Source organism: Hyaloscypha bicolor (genome assembly GCF_002865645.1).
Source record: "Hyaloscypha bicolor E unplaced genomic scaffold K444scaffold_123, whole genome shotgun sequence".
Taxonomy (NCBI): Eukaryota; Fungi; Ascomycota; class Leotiomycetes; order Helotiales; family Hyaloscyphaceae; genus Hyaloscypha; species Hyaloscypha bicolor.
In genome coordinates this window covers 13,410-27,714 of record NW_020194625.1, presented here as the reverse complement: position 1 = coordinate 27,714, position 14,305 = coordinate 13,410, and the positions used below count along the sequence as shown (strand labels likewise).

The 14,305-nt window shown below is 26.5% G+C and overlaps 2 protein-coding genes across 2 annotated transcripts; one reads left to right on the top strand and one right to left on the bottom strand.

Annotated features, from left to right (window-relative positions):
- Positions 1–1,306: 1,306 nt before the first annotated feature.
- K444DRAFT_633123 (uncharacterized protein) lies at positions 1,307–1,947 on the bottom strand (the record flags this gene model as incomplete). The annotated part of the gene is made up of 3 exons (XM_024883579.1): positions 1,307–1,481; positions 1,685–1,869; positions 1,939–1,947. 3 exons carry the CDS (start codon positions 1,945–1,947, stop codon positions 1,307–1,309), a joined length of 369 nt encoding a protein of 122 aa, XP_024732926.1.
- Positions 1,948–4,041: 2,094 nt separating this feature from the next.
- K444DRAFT_616594 (uncharacterized protein) lies at positions 4,042–4,718 on the top strand. The gene has a single exon (XM_024880951.1). The coding sequence runs from the start codon at positions 4,173–4,175 to the stop codon at positions 4,485–4,487; it is 315 nt and encodes a 104-aa protein (XP_024732925.1). The 5' UTR covers positions 4,042–4,172; the 3' UTR covers positions 4,488–4,718.
- The last annotated feature ends 9,587 nt before the right edge of the window (positions 4,719–14,305 follow it).

The following is a 14,305-nucleotide window of genomic DNA, read 5'->3' as shown; positions in this document are numbered from 1 at the left end:
ACCCCCCAATTCGTCTGCAAGGCACAAAGCGGGAAGCAGTGACATCTATCTGTCCAGAGAGAGGCTCTTGAATCTGCGATTTAGACACTCCCCGGAAAAGAATCCCCATTGAAGCAGCTTTGCATTTTTGGGCTGATGGCACGTTGGAGGAGACTTGGTGATGATTGGCCGCGGGAAGAAGCGAAATTTTTAGGTCGCCAGCGGGACGTTAAAGCTACACGTGCTGAATTGGCATTTTTAAGGTCGAGAAATTGAACTCACCTTACGGTCTTAGGAAGGTGAGAGTTTAATGTCCCAGCAGCTAATAATGTGCGATGTGAAACTTTGAGTGGGTTCCTAGCCCTCATACATTCAGGACCCGACAGCCAGAATTTTTTGAATGAATTATGAATCAAATGAATCGAATTTTCGTTTAAGGCGATTTCAATCCATTCAAATTTATATTTTGGTAGTTCAAATAATCCATGAATTGTCGCGAAATCACGTGACCACATGACACTGAGCCACATGTTGAAATTAGGGGCCTGAGGCCCCTAATAGGCTTAGTAAGCCCTGGAACCGAACGCCATGGGGCTGTGCACTAGCTTAATACCCTGTCCAGCTGGAATACCCTGTATAGCTGGAATACCCTGTACGGCTGGAATACCCTGTATAGCTGGAATACCCTGTACGGCTGGAATACCCTGTATAGCTGTAATCGGTTCAGCTGGCATAGGGATTTAGTACATGTGACTTAGGGGGTTCAGGGCTATATATACGGGCTACTTACCACTGTAGAACAGCAGTCAATTCAGTATCGTTTACTTGATTTACATTGCAAGCACGTGACCCTAGCTATATTGCTTTAGCTAGTTCAACACCACATAATGAGTTATATCGAAGCCTGTTTAAGGATGGCTCCCCGCGTTATTCTTCTTTTGCTCCTCGCGCTACGTTGTGTATCTAGAATCAATACATACCTTGACTCAAACCCTCACATGAATAGCTTTTGGATAATTTTATGCCAGATTGTAATGAGGCAGTTTAATTTCCGGGTAAGGAAGGCACCAGTGATCAGTCACTAGCCAATGACCACTACCCATTTGACCAGTCGCCAGGACCGCTCTTAAAATAAGTTTCTTGGGAGTCACTCATCGTGAATAGCCACTCACAGTGATATTCTCCTAATATATATATCTAGCTAAACAAAAATGGGAGAAGGACTATTCAATTCCTGCCCTCGGGCTTCTGCCTAGTCACGACGTAATTAATGAGCACACATTCGTCAGCACCCCAGCAAGCCAATATTGAGGGAGGGAACCGCTTATTAAGTATACTGTGAATGAACCTTATCTTTCTTTATATCCATCGACTCGGCCCTAACCTTGGCAGGGAAAACCTGCACCTCCTCTACCGACCAGCCAAAGACACCCGTAAACATGTGCATACAGACGGCCTTGGCCCTCGATGAGACAGAGGTAGTTCCAGGCTCCAATCTCTTTCTGGTCTAGATGTTAGCACCAAAATCATTTCTCACCCAAATCCCTTGACTGACTTCGGATTGGAAATCTTATGACCAACATACGAAAGTATGGACAACAAGCTGGAAGGCAATGACAACGTGAAAGCCGCGCGTACCAGCCTCTTGTCCCTTGGCCACAACCCAATCGGCAGAGGTATGATATCTTCCATCACGTTCACATACCCTGCCTCCTCGGCCCACTTCTTCAACTCCGGGCCAGGAGCATATGAGGGATGCATCGTATCAATTGCGTCCTTGAGTAACTTGTGATACTGGTAGATGTAGCTATCTTTTGAAAGCGAATTATCGGACGAGGCAATGTGGTGATCACAGTCTTTGAATTCAACCCGCCGCCTGGCCTGGTGTGTCTATTTGAGATGTATAATGTGAGGAAAGAAACGGGACTGGAAAGAAAGGGCTGGGGGGAGGATACTCACGTGTAGCATTGTCTAGCGAGCTTCGGCCAGTCCACGATGGAGAAGGCCAGGAAACGGACGTGGATGAGATCCAATGGGGTACGAAAGGTTCATTCTGCTTCTACGTCGTCCACTTCAAACTGGACGTTTGATGGGACCCTGAGACTGGCCAAATTTCTGTATTTATATCAGGAAGGATTGAAGTAGGGAAACCGGGACTAGTATATATCATCTTCCAGAAATCTGCCGATTGTAGAGATGGATTGTCAGCTTGGCGGTGGAGGAAGCTCGACAGAAAATGTTTGGTAAGGGCCGTTGAAATTGGCGCCCTGGCGAGGCCGATAGCAATCTGCGGAGGCAAGCCCAAAGGCTTTCACGCTACTGAAGACATGCCATTCTCGTCTCAATGTACAAACGATTCTCACCCTCCCGACAAGACCACACCATATACTCCTTAGTTAGTCGTTATCCGGCTTAGTACGGGTCCGTACTTTACGTCCAGTAGTTCCATATTCTCTTCTTGAACCTTGCGCTTCAGGATATATAGTTTCAGACCCTTTCCGAAGTTGTGAGTACACATTAATGTGTTAATAATCGTAAGTATAATCAGGACTATAGTTAAGATAGCGAAGATTATAAGGGACTTTTTTATAAGCAGGTATTAGTTAATATGCCCGGGCTAATATATTTGGACTAGCTTGAAGAGAAAGTAAGCCAAGTTGCCGAAGTATAGGATTAGAATAAAGATTATCCCAATAATATTCTCTTAATATGTAAAAAAGGTAACTAGTAGCAGGATAGCAATTGTAATTGGAATGGCAACAATAGTTAGTCCAAACTTAGCAAGGCTAATATTTGTAATAATGGCCAGAAATTTCATTATGAAGCCCGGGAAGAAAAAGAAGTCAAACTCCAAAAGGGAATTATAGATCTAGAAGCTAGAGTTAGTATTGCGCAAAAGATTCTCTTGCGAAGAGGCCTACTTAAAAGGTCAGAAACCTTTACTTTATTATTTTATTTGCACTAATATGCTTGTAAATGGTTTATACAAACTCAGTATATAATTTCCAAGTAATATAAGACATGACCATGATATATAAGGCAATAATGCAAGGGATAGCAATATAGATTAGTATGCCGATATTATACAAGCAGAGACCAGTGACTTGAATAGTATTTTTCAACTAGAGGGGGTCATAGACCAGGGTATACTGATAGGGAAATCCGAAAATAAAGATCGTGAGATATGTCAGAATAGTCTTAACTTATGGTATTCTGGGTAAGTTGGGTATAAGGCTTTCCTGGAATTCTATAAAGACGAAGCCTATAAAGACGAAGCTATCACCAAAGAGTTAGTATCTGTATCTTGAATTAGATAATGGTGTATGCCTATGCTTCCATAGCAAGAATGGCTGCGGTCTGCACCAACGCGATAATTAGGAAGGACTATGTCCAGGTGGTATTTGGTTTGTACATTATTCCTTGTCGTAGCCCTGCGCCAGCGACAAATGGCGCGAATTTTCACGTTGATGGTATCCTACGATGTACGGTTGGTACGCTGTGTCTCCAGCGAGGAGGGACTTTCGTGATTCGTGTTTGTTAAGACAGTTCGACGATGCTATGCTCCCTGTGCGAAGCTCTGTCAGAGTTGAAGAAGGACGGCGTGGGCTTGTGAGATATTGTACTAACAAATCAATTCACTGGGATGCTGGAAATTTTACTGATGTGTTTGTCGTGGATGGTTGATGAAGGGATTAATGTCCAAGGGGCTTAACAGCTGTCATTAAAGTTTGTCTACAGTCTGACGTCTCCTATGCCGCAAAGAATGTCGGGTTTGAAGCTGAAACGCCATCGGTCGGTCAGTGGCGGATACGAAGGGGCCATAAATCGAGAGGTGCTTGCGATCGATGCATGCCGGAGACCGACGATGAGAAAAAGTCCAAAGTCGAGCGAAACGGAGATATCTTAGGATGCGAAGGATAAGGGTCTTACGTGAAATGGACAGGGATGAGGTGAGAGGCCTCAACTCTCCGACACTACCCGATGAGCGGGCACCCGTAGCTAGCGACGACCACCATCCTTCGCGAACCTCTCGGAGTTCCTCCGTTACAGTGAAGTCGGCACCATTCGCGAAGTATCAGGAATGGCCCTTTCAAGGCTTCCTAAAACGCACCGGGATTGGGAACAAGACAATATACAATCTCGAGTTCTAGCTGCAACATGTCCTGGAGCACCTCTACTCCAAAGCCTTGGGCATGCGTTCTGACAAGGAGACGTCCGCAGAGGCTGCAACCCCTCACAACGCTAGCGCACATTCCAAGATATATCTTGCCGCGGTTTGTCCTCGGATAAAGCGTGTTCCGTGGACACCTGAAGAGGACGCAACAGTGCTCAAGATGAGGGACAAGGACAGCTGCTCTTGGGAAGAGATCCATAACATCCTACTCTACCAGACCCCAAAGGCAATCCAGGGATACTACTATACTATCCGAGCAGGTGTTGGTAAAGCCAATGTCTCGGGGGGCCAGTTGCAGAAGAGACGGCAAGGCTGGCCCCGGAAGCAAACGTGAGGCTGGGCTGTGGAGTTGTAAGAAGGGCATGAGATTTTTAGAGGTGTTACAGGAAGTGGTGGTTTTGTCGGTGGATATTACGGATTGACGGTCCGTAGTTAGAGTTGGGTGCTGGCGATATGGTTTCATTTGAGCTTACTTTCTCTTGCTTGTTTCCTTTGTAAAGAGTTGTTTGATTGGAATATGAGAAGATTACAAATCAGGCTAGCAAACAAATATTTTTATACTATCTCTAATATATCTCTTATATATACTAAAGTTATGCTAGCTATCGAAAGTCTCTGCCCAGACCCTTCGTGCGAAGCCAGGTAATTGGTAAAGTACGAACTGCAAAGATATGATTAAAAGACGACGGGCTGAGCTATAGTGTAGGTTCTCATAATACTATTGTAGGAGGGATGTTTGGCGAGTTAGCGAGGAGGGGCTGCAGGAGGCAGCTCTAGCGAGTGCAGGCATATGTAGAGATTTGGACAAGTAACAGGCTAGGAGTTTGGAACTTGGTAGCCTGGGAGCTGCCATTAGTTGCAATCCGGGATTGGTTATAGTTTTGGGTAAGCCCTATCGGTTATATTATTGGATGCTTGATAGTAAAGTTAAAGGATTGCAGAAATTCGAGCAAGTGGTTATAAAAGTTCAAACTTGTAGTTAATATAAAGGCGAGAAGAGATAGTATAATTTCTTGCTAATATTTGCAAATTGCCAAGTTTATAGGTTAAGCTTTATAAAATTAGATATTAAATAGCTATATCCTAAAAGAAATATTAAAAAATGAAAGCTTAAAAACATTTGCTTTTATATATTAATAGAAGCCTTTATTTGTTTTTTATAACTTTTCTATATGTTTTTTATTTTAATAAATTACTAGTTCTCTATTCTTTTTATCTAATTTTTCGAATTAGAATTCTTATTATCTTTTAGAGATTTTAATTCTATTTACTTATTATTTATAATAAATAATATAGTATTAGATTTAATACTTTTATATAAAAATAGCCGGGATATTATAAAGTAATTAAGTATTTTATTTAATACTTTTATTTATTATTCTTAAAATAAAATATAGAATTTAGTAAATTTATTTATATATCCTATAATATATTAAAACTATAAAGAAAATATACTTTTTTTTAATTTTATTAATTAATATTTTTCTAGATTTATTCTAATTCTTTATTATTTTATAAAAAATTAATAAAGTATTAACTTTTTATTAAAACGGTTCTAAAAATATATTTATTTCTAAAAAGAATTTTAAATATTAATAGCTAATATTAATTTCCGAATTACCTCTTTTAGCCTAATACTTTTTTAGTATTTCTTATTTTTTACTAAAAATATAATAATTAATTTTCTTTAAAATATATTTAATATTATTATTTAAAAGAACAGAACTCGATTTAATAAATACAAATATCTTTAATTTAAAACCTTAAAAAGTATCTAAGAATCTTACTTATATAAATAATAGCTTTATATATTTTAACTAACTAATAATATTTCAAATAAGTTAAAAATACGAATTCTAATTAATTATATATAAAATTAAATAAAATATTTTATTTATTTGAAATATATTAGTTCTAAAAACAAGAAAGAAAAGGCTTATAAATAAAAAAACAGTCTATATAAAAGCAAAATAAATTTAAAACTTTTTAATAAAAACTAATAATTATTTATATATAAAAAATTTTAATATAAATAGTTTTAAAATATTATTTTTCTAATATTTATACTAGAATTAAACCCAAAATAAATATTTATTATTTCTTTTATAATTTGCTATATTTTAATTAATATAATAGCTAATAGTATTTATTTTAAATTAAAATAAACTTTAGTTATTTAAGTAATATTTTTATAGAAATTATTATTTATATATTTATAATTCGAAAATATAAATGTTTTATTTAAATTAAAACTAATAGCTATAATATTTTTAATATTTATATTTATTAATTTTATAGTTTATTTTATTAATAATATATTAGTAATTATAATAAAATAATCGAATATTTATAACTTTTTTTCTGAACTTTTATTTTATATCTTAATATAAAAATCTTTCTAATTAATTTCTAAAGCCTTATTTTTTTTTTAATATTTTATATATTATTTTAAATAATAATAATATTTTCTATTTTTATTTAAATAAATTTATTATAATTTATTTTTTAAATTATAAACTTTATATATTTATAAAACTTTCTTTTATTTACTAATTCTAATTATATTTTAAAGAAATAAAAGAAGCTTAATATTAAGTCTTTTTATTCTTTTAATTTAAATAATAATATATATATTTATAATATTATTTCTAAAACTATCTTTATCTAGTTTAAAATATTTAAATATAAAGCTTATATTTAGTAAATTATAATATATAACTTTATAATAATAATAGACTAGTTTATATTTATTTATAATAAGTCTAATAAATATAAGTTTATATAAAATATATATAATAAAATTATTTAATATTTTATAAATTCTTTTTTATTAAATCTAGTATTATTATTTCTATTTATATTTATTATAATAAGAATTACTAAATTAGAGCTAGTATAACTACTTTACTTAATTAGGATTTATATATTTATTTCCTAAAGCTTTATATTTTACTAAAGCTCTTTTCTAGCTAGTTTAATTAATTCTTTTATTATTTAATATAATTTTCTATTCTATAATCTTTATATATATTAGTTATAAGCTCGGCTTTATACTAATAAGCTTTCTAATTAGTATACTATAAAGAGTATTTAAGAGCTTATTTAATTTATTTTTTCGAAAATTATATTTTAATTTATATTTCTATTATTAATTATTTAATAGAAATTATTTCTATAATTTCTATTATTTCTATAAGCTTAATTATAATTATATTAGAAGCTATAGTAAAGATTATTATTCTAAAAAACTATAGTTCCTAGATAAACTAGTTTAATACTTTTTATAAAATAGCTAGTAATAAAAATATTTAAAATAAAATTAATTCTTTTAATAATAAAATAATTAAAATAAATATAATAGCTTTTCTCAGGCCTTCTTTATAATTAATAAGCATATACTAAAGGAAATAAAGAATTACTATCTTAGATATTAAGTTAAAATAGAGAATTAGAATAAGAATATTTGATTTATAATTAAAAAAAAATTAAAACTAGTATTTCTATAGATTATAATATTCGAAAATATTAGAGATTATTATTTAATACTTTTATAAAACTATAAAATCAAGAAACTAGACTAGATAAATAAGCTAATATATTATTATATAATTAGGTAATAGCTTTATTAAATAGTTAATATAGAGATTCTTATAAACTTTATTTTAGAATTTAAAAAAAAGTAAATAAAGCTTTATTTATAAGGTTTTTAAAGCTTTATTAATAAAATATAGTTATATAAATATAATATCAATTACTATTACTCGAAGAATATATAGCTCGATTTTATTATAAGTAAGTAAAAAAGAAATAAGCCTAAAGTACTAGTTTATTAATTAGAAAAAGGTATTTAATTATACTAGAGCTTTTAAAATTACTAAAATTAAAGATATTCTAATAATAATTGAATTCTTAATAGTTCTTTAGTAAAAGCTTATACTAATCTAGATAATAGAATAGCTTAATAATCTATATAATAAAAACGAACTAGAGCTTCTAATTCTTATACTCGAATAATATAACTAGATATTTAATTGAATTATTTTAGAAAATCAGAATATTAAATACTTAGAAGCTTCTATAATCTTTACTATATTCGGGAATTAAACTAATAAAGAATTAGATAATAAACCCGATTCGAATAAATATAAGTACTATAAGTACTATTATAAGGGTTTTAAAACCTTTAAATATAAATAGAACTTATTTAGTTATATTATTATAGAAATTATAATTACTAAATTAAATAAAACTTAGATAAAATTTAAGTTTAACAAAAAACAAATTAAAAAAATCCGGAAAAGACTCTTAATTAAATATTAGAAAAATCTAAAACCTTAGCTAAAAAAGAAATATAATATAAAAATTATTAATAAATAAACTATAAAGAAACTAATATCCGGTATTAGTTCTAGAAAGAAATCTAAAATATTTAAAACCTAATTTTCTAGGAACTTTAATATTATTCTAATAAATCTTATATTTATAATCTAGAATTTAAATTAAGAGATCTATATAATATTTAATTTTTTAAAATATTTTACTAAATAACTATAATATTATATATTTAATTAATAATAAAAATCTAATTAATTCTAGTACTTTTATTAAAGCAAAAATTAATAATTATGTAAAAGCAGAAATAATTAATCTTCTAATTATTAAATATAGTATTTATATAATTAAAAATATAATTAATAAACTTATAGAACTATATACTAAATATCTAATTCTTTATAATTTTATAATTAGACTAGGAAATTATAAAGAGAATATAATATTAATATAATTAGAATATAGATTTAATTTAGTTTTTCTTAAATATAAACTACTTTTTATTTACTCTAATATTTTATTTAAGATTTCTATTAATACTAATAGTATATTTATATTTCTAATATTTTAAATTAAGAAATAATTTAAAAGAAAAATAATATATAAAAACAGGATATTTAGCTTATTAATTATATATATAATATAAAAATTAATAGACTAATAAGAATTATATAAGAATTTTATATTTAAATATATACTAAATAAGTAATCTTATATAGGCTAATTAAGAAAAAGTTTATTTAATTTTTTTAGAGAATTTTATAAGACTTATTTAATTACTTAAATAGCTATAATAGTTTAAGCTAAATTCTAATAATTAAAAACAAATTTAGTAAAAAGCTTTTTAGATATCTTTTACTAAATAAAAAAGATTTACTAGTATTTAATATAATTAGAGATTTTAAATAATAAATATATAGGTAATATAATCTTTTAATTACTTATATTAAATATAATTTTAAAAAAAGCAATTATTCTAATCTAAGAAATATTAGTTTATTAGATCTAGATAAAGAAATAAGATATTAAAATCAAGCTTTCTTTTATATATATATATAAATCAAATAATAATATTAAATAAATAAAGCAAGAAATTATAAATAAAGCTATTATAATATATTTAATAACTAATTTATCTGAAAAGCTATAGCTAGAAAGCTTTATAACTATAATTTATTTATAAAATTAGAGCTTTTTATATATAAATAACTAGAGAATACTAAATAAAGTATTTAATTTATAATTTTATAATTATTTCTATTAATATAACTTAGATCTTATAATATTAATAATAATTAGTTTTAGATCTAATTAGAATAGAATTTATATATATAGTTCTAGAATATATCTAATAATTAAGAACTATAAAATAGAATAAAATAAGAAAGTATTTAAAATTATATTATATAGATATATTAAATATTTAATTAAATATATTATATTTAATTAAATAATTATTATATATAATATTATATTTAATAGAAATATTCTTTATAAAAAGAATTATAAATATATAAAAAGCTATTATATAGAAATTATAAAAAATATAATAGAATTATTCTTTTATGAAATAAAATTTAGAATACTAAATTATTTTTTAATAATAAGGAATTATAATATAATAGCTTATAAAAGCAAATTAAAAATAAGCCTAAACAAGAAAATAATAAGTAAATAAACTAATAATTAAAAGAGTTTATAAGTATATTAATAGATTATAATTCGGAAATAGGAAATTTTATAGCCTTATTAGAAATAGAACTTATAATTCTATAAAATATTCTAGAATTAAAAAATATATTAGAGCCTAAAAATAATAGAAATAAAAGTACTAAGTTCTTAAAAGACTTAATATTATAAAGAGAAATATATTAAATTAATAAAAGCAGAAAAAAATCTCTTTAAAACTAGTAATAAGGTCTATTAGTAGCTTTTATAAATAAAGCAAGAAGCTTATTTATAAAATAAATAAATAGCTTAATAAAAATAAAAGAATTCTTTATAAAAAGAATAAATAGTTTAGCTAATATAAAAGATTAAATAATAAAACTAAAAAGAAAATAAATAAAAAAGCTAATTATTAAAAATAGAAATATGCTAATCTAGATATATTTATATAAGAAAAATAATGAGAATAAAGATTTAAATAAAGTTAGTAATAATATAATTATTATAATAAATATATTACTATAAATAATAAATAAATTAAATTAGATTAATTATTTAGAGTTTCTTTTAAAATCTTTTTAACCTAATTAGCTAGAGAATTATAAAAAGAAATTCGATTATAAAATTATATATATTATAATTATAATAGTAATTTAATTAAAAATATATCTAGTATAAAGAGCTTTAAATAATATAATAATAATAAAAATTTATATTAATAATTTTCTAAAAGCTTTAAAAATATAAAATAATCTAGAGAAATATCTAACTAAAAAGTATTTTAAATCAAATATTAAACTAGAGATTAATAACTTTAAAGCTCGAAATTACTAAAGAATTATTTTTAGTAATAAAATAAATATATTTTCGATTTTTTTAAAATAAGTATTTATATATAAAATTAATTCTAATAAATATATTATTTAATATTATTTAAGGCTAATAGTTTATAAAAATTTCTAAAAGAAAATATTATTTCTATTTATATATACTATTATATTTATAATATGGTTTTTTTTTTAAATAACTAATATAATTATAGCTTATTTTAATATTATAAATATATTTATTAATATAAAAAAAATTCTAATAAACCTATAATAATATATAAGCTATTAGACGATTTTAAGATATTAGGCTATATAATAGAAATAGATTAAACTTTATATAAGCTATAAAACTCTTTTATTTTATAATATAAATATTAGATAAATATTTTTAAAAGAATTAAATTCTCTAAATTTAATAAAAAGCCTTATATTTATATAAATATAGATTATAAAATCTCTATTATTTTATTATAAAAATAATAAAGTATATATTTAATTAATTATTATTTAAATAAAGAGAATTTATAAGCTTTATAATATATAAATTATAAAATAGTTTTTAGAAATTTATATAATTAGAAATTAGAAAACTAAAAAGCTCTAGCTAGTTTATAATACCTATATTAAAAAGATTATTAAGAAGTTTAGAATAATAAATAGAAAGTATTCTAGTATTTTATTATTTAGAATTAATTTTCAGAAATATAATAATTAAACTTATTTATATTAAATTAAAATATATTAGAAAAAGTTAAATTATTACTTTATATTATAATTATAATTAAACCAGATATAACTTTTATTACTATAATATTTTCTTAGTTTTTAATAAATTCTATTCTAGAGTATTTTATAGCTATAAATTAGATTTTCTAATATTTATTTAAAATCCGGTTTTTAATAATTTAATATAATAGAAAATATTAAAAAATATAGCTATATATTATATTTAATATTTTATATATAAATAATTGTCGGTTTACTAGTAATATATAGTACCGTTATATAGGCGTGAAAATACTAGTTATATTAGTTAGTAAAGTTATTATTATTATTTAGAAGTAAAAATCGCAGTATTATGGTATTAATATACGATTCCTAAATTTACTAAGCCTAAAGGGGTCTAGTTTACTAGTCGAGTTACTAATAGGATGCGAGGTTATATAATTATATCCCGTATTTCATATCCCATTACTCATATCCTATTACTTATATCCCGTATCCCGTATCCCGTAACATATACGTGACTCCCAAAGAAATAGCTATACTAATACTAGAAACTCTCTAAAAACGCGAAAAATAGTATCTCCCTCTAATTATATACAAATTCCCTAATGCGGCCTAGTACCAGATTTCCCAAATACTCTATATATCCATATTACTTCCGAGGTTTTAGTTATATACTAAAGGCTATAGCCTTTTATACGTGACTTCTCCTCTTATAATATTCTTCTATTTCATATATTTATTTCCTATTCTATCTGTACTCGACCTATTCCTCTATATCTAATTATATGATATTTATATTAATTAGGTACTTGAGGGCATTTATTAGCTTTAATTTCGTTATAGAATCGGCAGGATTTAATTCTCCCTTAATCTATTTGACTTCTGTAATCTCTCGTTATTTATATACCTAGTAAAAGTATATTATATTAATTATTAGACGCTTTTCTCGAGTAGTTCCTAATTTAATAAGGTATTTATATAATAACTTCGAATCCGTATAGACTACTAGTAATAGTTCTATTTCTAGTATTCTATTAATTATAGATTTAACTAAAGCGCCTATATTAAAGCCATAAGCTATACTATAGAGTTCTAAAGCTAGAATACTTCTAGTAACTCTCTTATATTTAGTAAAGAACTAGTAGATAATATTAGTATATCTAGTTCTATTTACTAGAACTATAATATATCCGATTTAGGAGAAAAGATCTCTATTATTTGCAAATAAAGTATTTATAAAAATAATTAAATATAAGAACTTCTTTACTAGCTTTACAAATCTCAGTTCTCTGGCAGTATTCTTAATTTACTATTAAATGCATTTATTAAGTGCCTTTATATTAGTTTCCGAGGATTTAATAGCTTAAGTAGTAATTAATAAATTATATAAAGCTTCTAGTTAATAGACTAATATAATATATGCTTCTCTAGTATATTAGGTAATATATTAGTTCTTAATAAAGAGATCTTAATAAATAGTACCCCTACTACTTATAGTAATAGTATTCTTTATAGAAATAATTCAGAGGTTTTTATACTAGTATTCCTATATAAAAGTAATTCTAGTAGTATTTATATAAATAATACCTCTATTAAACTTAAGATTATAGTTAATAGTAAGGTATTTACGCTTCTTAGCTAAGAATTTAACCTCTTAGAGCTTTAGTTATTTCATCTTTATAAAATTATTATTTCTAATAAATAGGGTATTATTAGTTTAAAGGCTAATAATTCCGAAGAGTTACTTATTATAGAAGAGGCAAGGGTTATAAGTTAACTATTTTATAAAAAGCTTATTAATATAATAGGAATAGTAAGTCTTAAACTAGTGGTTCCTAGCTTCCGGTATACTATATAGTAGTTTTATAACCTTTAGAACCAAATTATTATTTAGATTTAGCTTTCTAGTAAGCTTGCAAGATAAGTTAATATAAAAATTATAGTTAAGTAAGATTATTAATTAGATATAAGCTTGCGAGATATTATATAAATATAGCTCTATAATATCTATTATTATAATAGTAATACTAAGGATAATTCTCTGGCTAATATATTAAATAGTAAGTAATTATATTAATATTATATGTTTTTTACTATTATTATAAGCCTGGATAACTAGTCTCGACTTCTTAAATTCTCTTTCTATATCTTTATTCTTAAACTTATTAATAAACTAGGAATTAAAGATATATATTTCCTTTAGTACCTGAGATCTAGAAATAATCTTAAATATGCCCTTTTCTAGAAGGCCAGTAACTTTAACTTAACGAGAGTTCTTATATAGGTTATTATCTTATAGAAATACTATAATATCCGGGTTCTTACAAGGGCATTCTCTACTATACTTTAGTGAAATAGCGGAAATAATAAGAGAAATCATACCTATATTACCTTTGGCCTTACTATAAAGTTCGGAAAAGGTTTAGGTTCGGGGCTATTAGTAATAACCTTAATATTCCCTATATAAAAGGGCTTTATAAAGATTAAGCAAAAAGTAATATTACCGTATAATAGAGCTAGTATATAGTTCTTTTCATTAATAGCTACTAGCTTATATGGCCTATCTTAATTACTAGGTTAACCGGTATTCCCT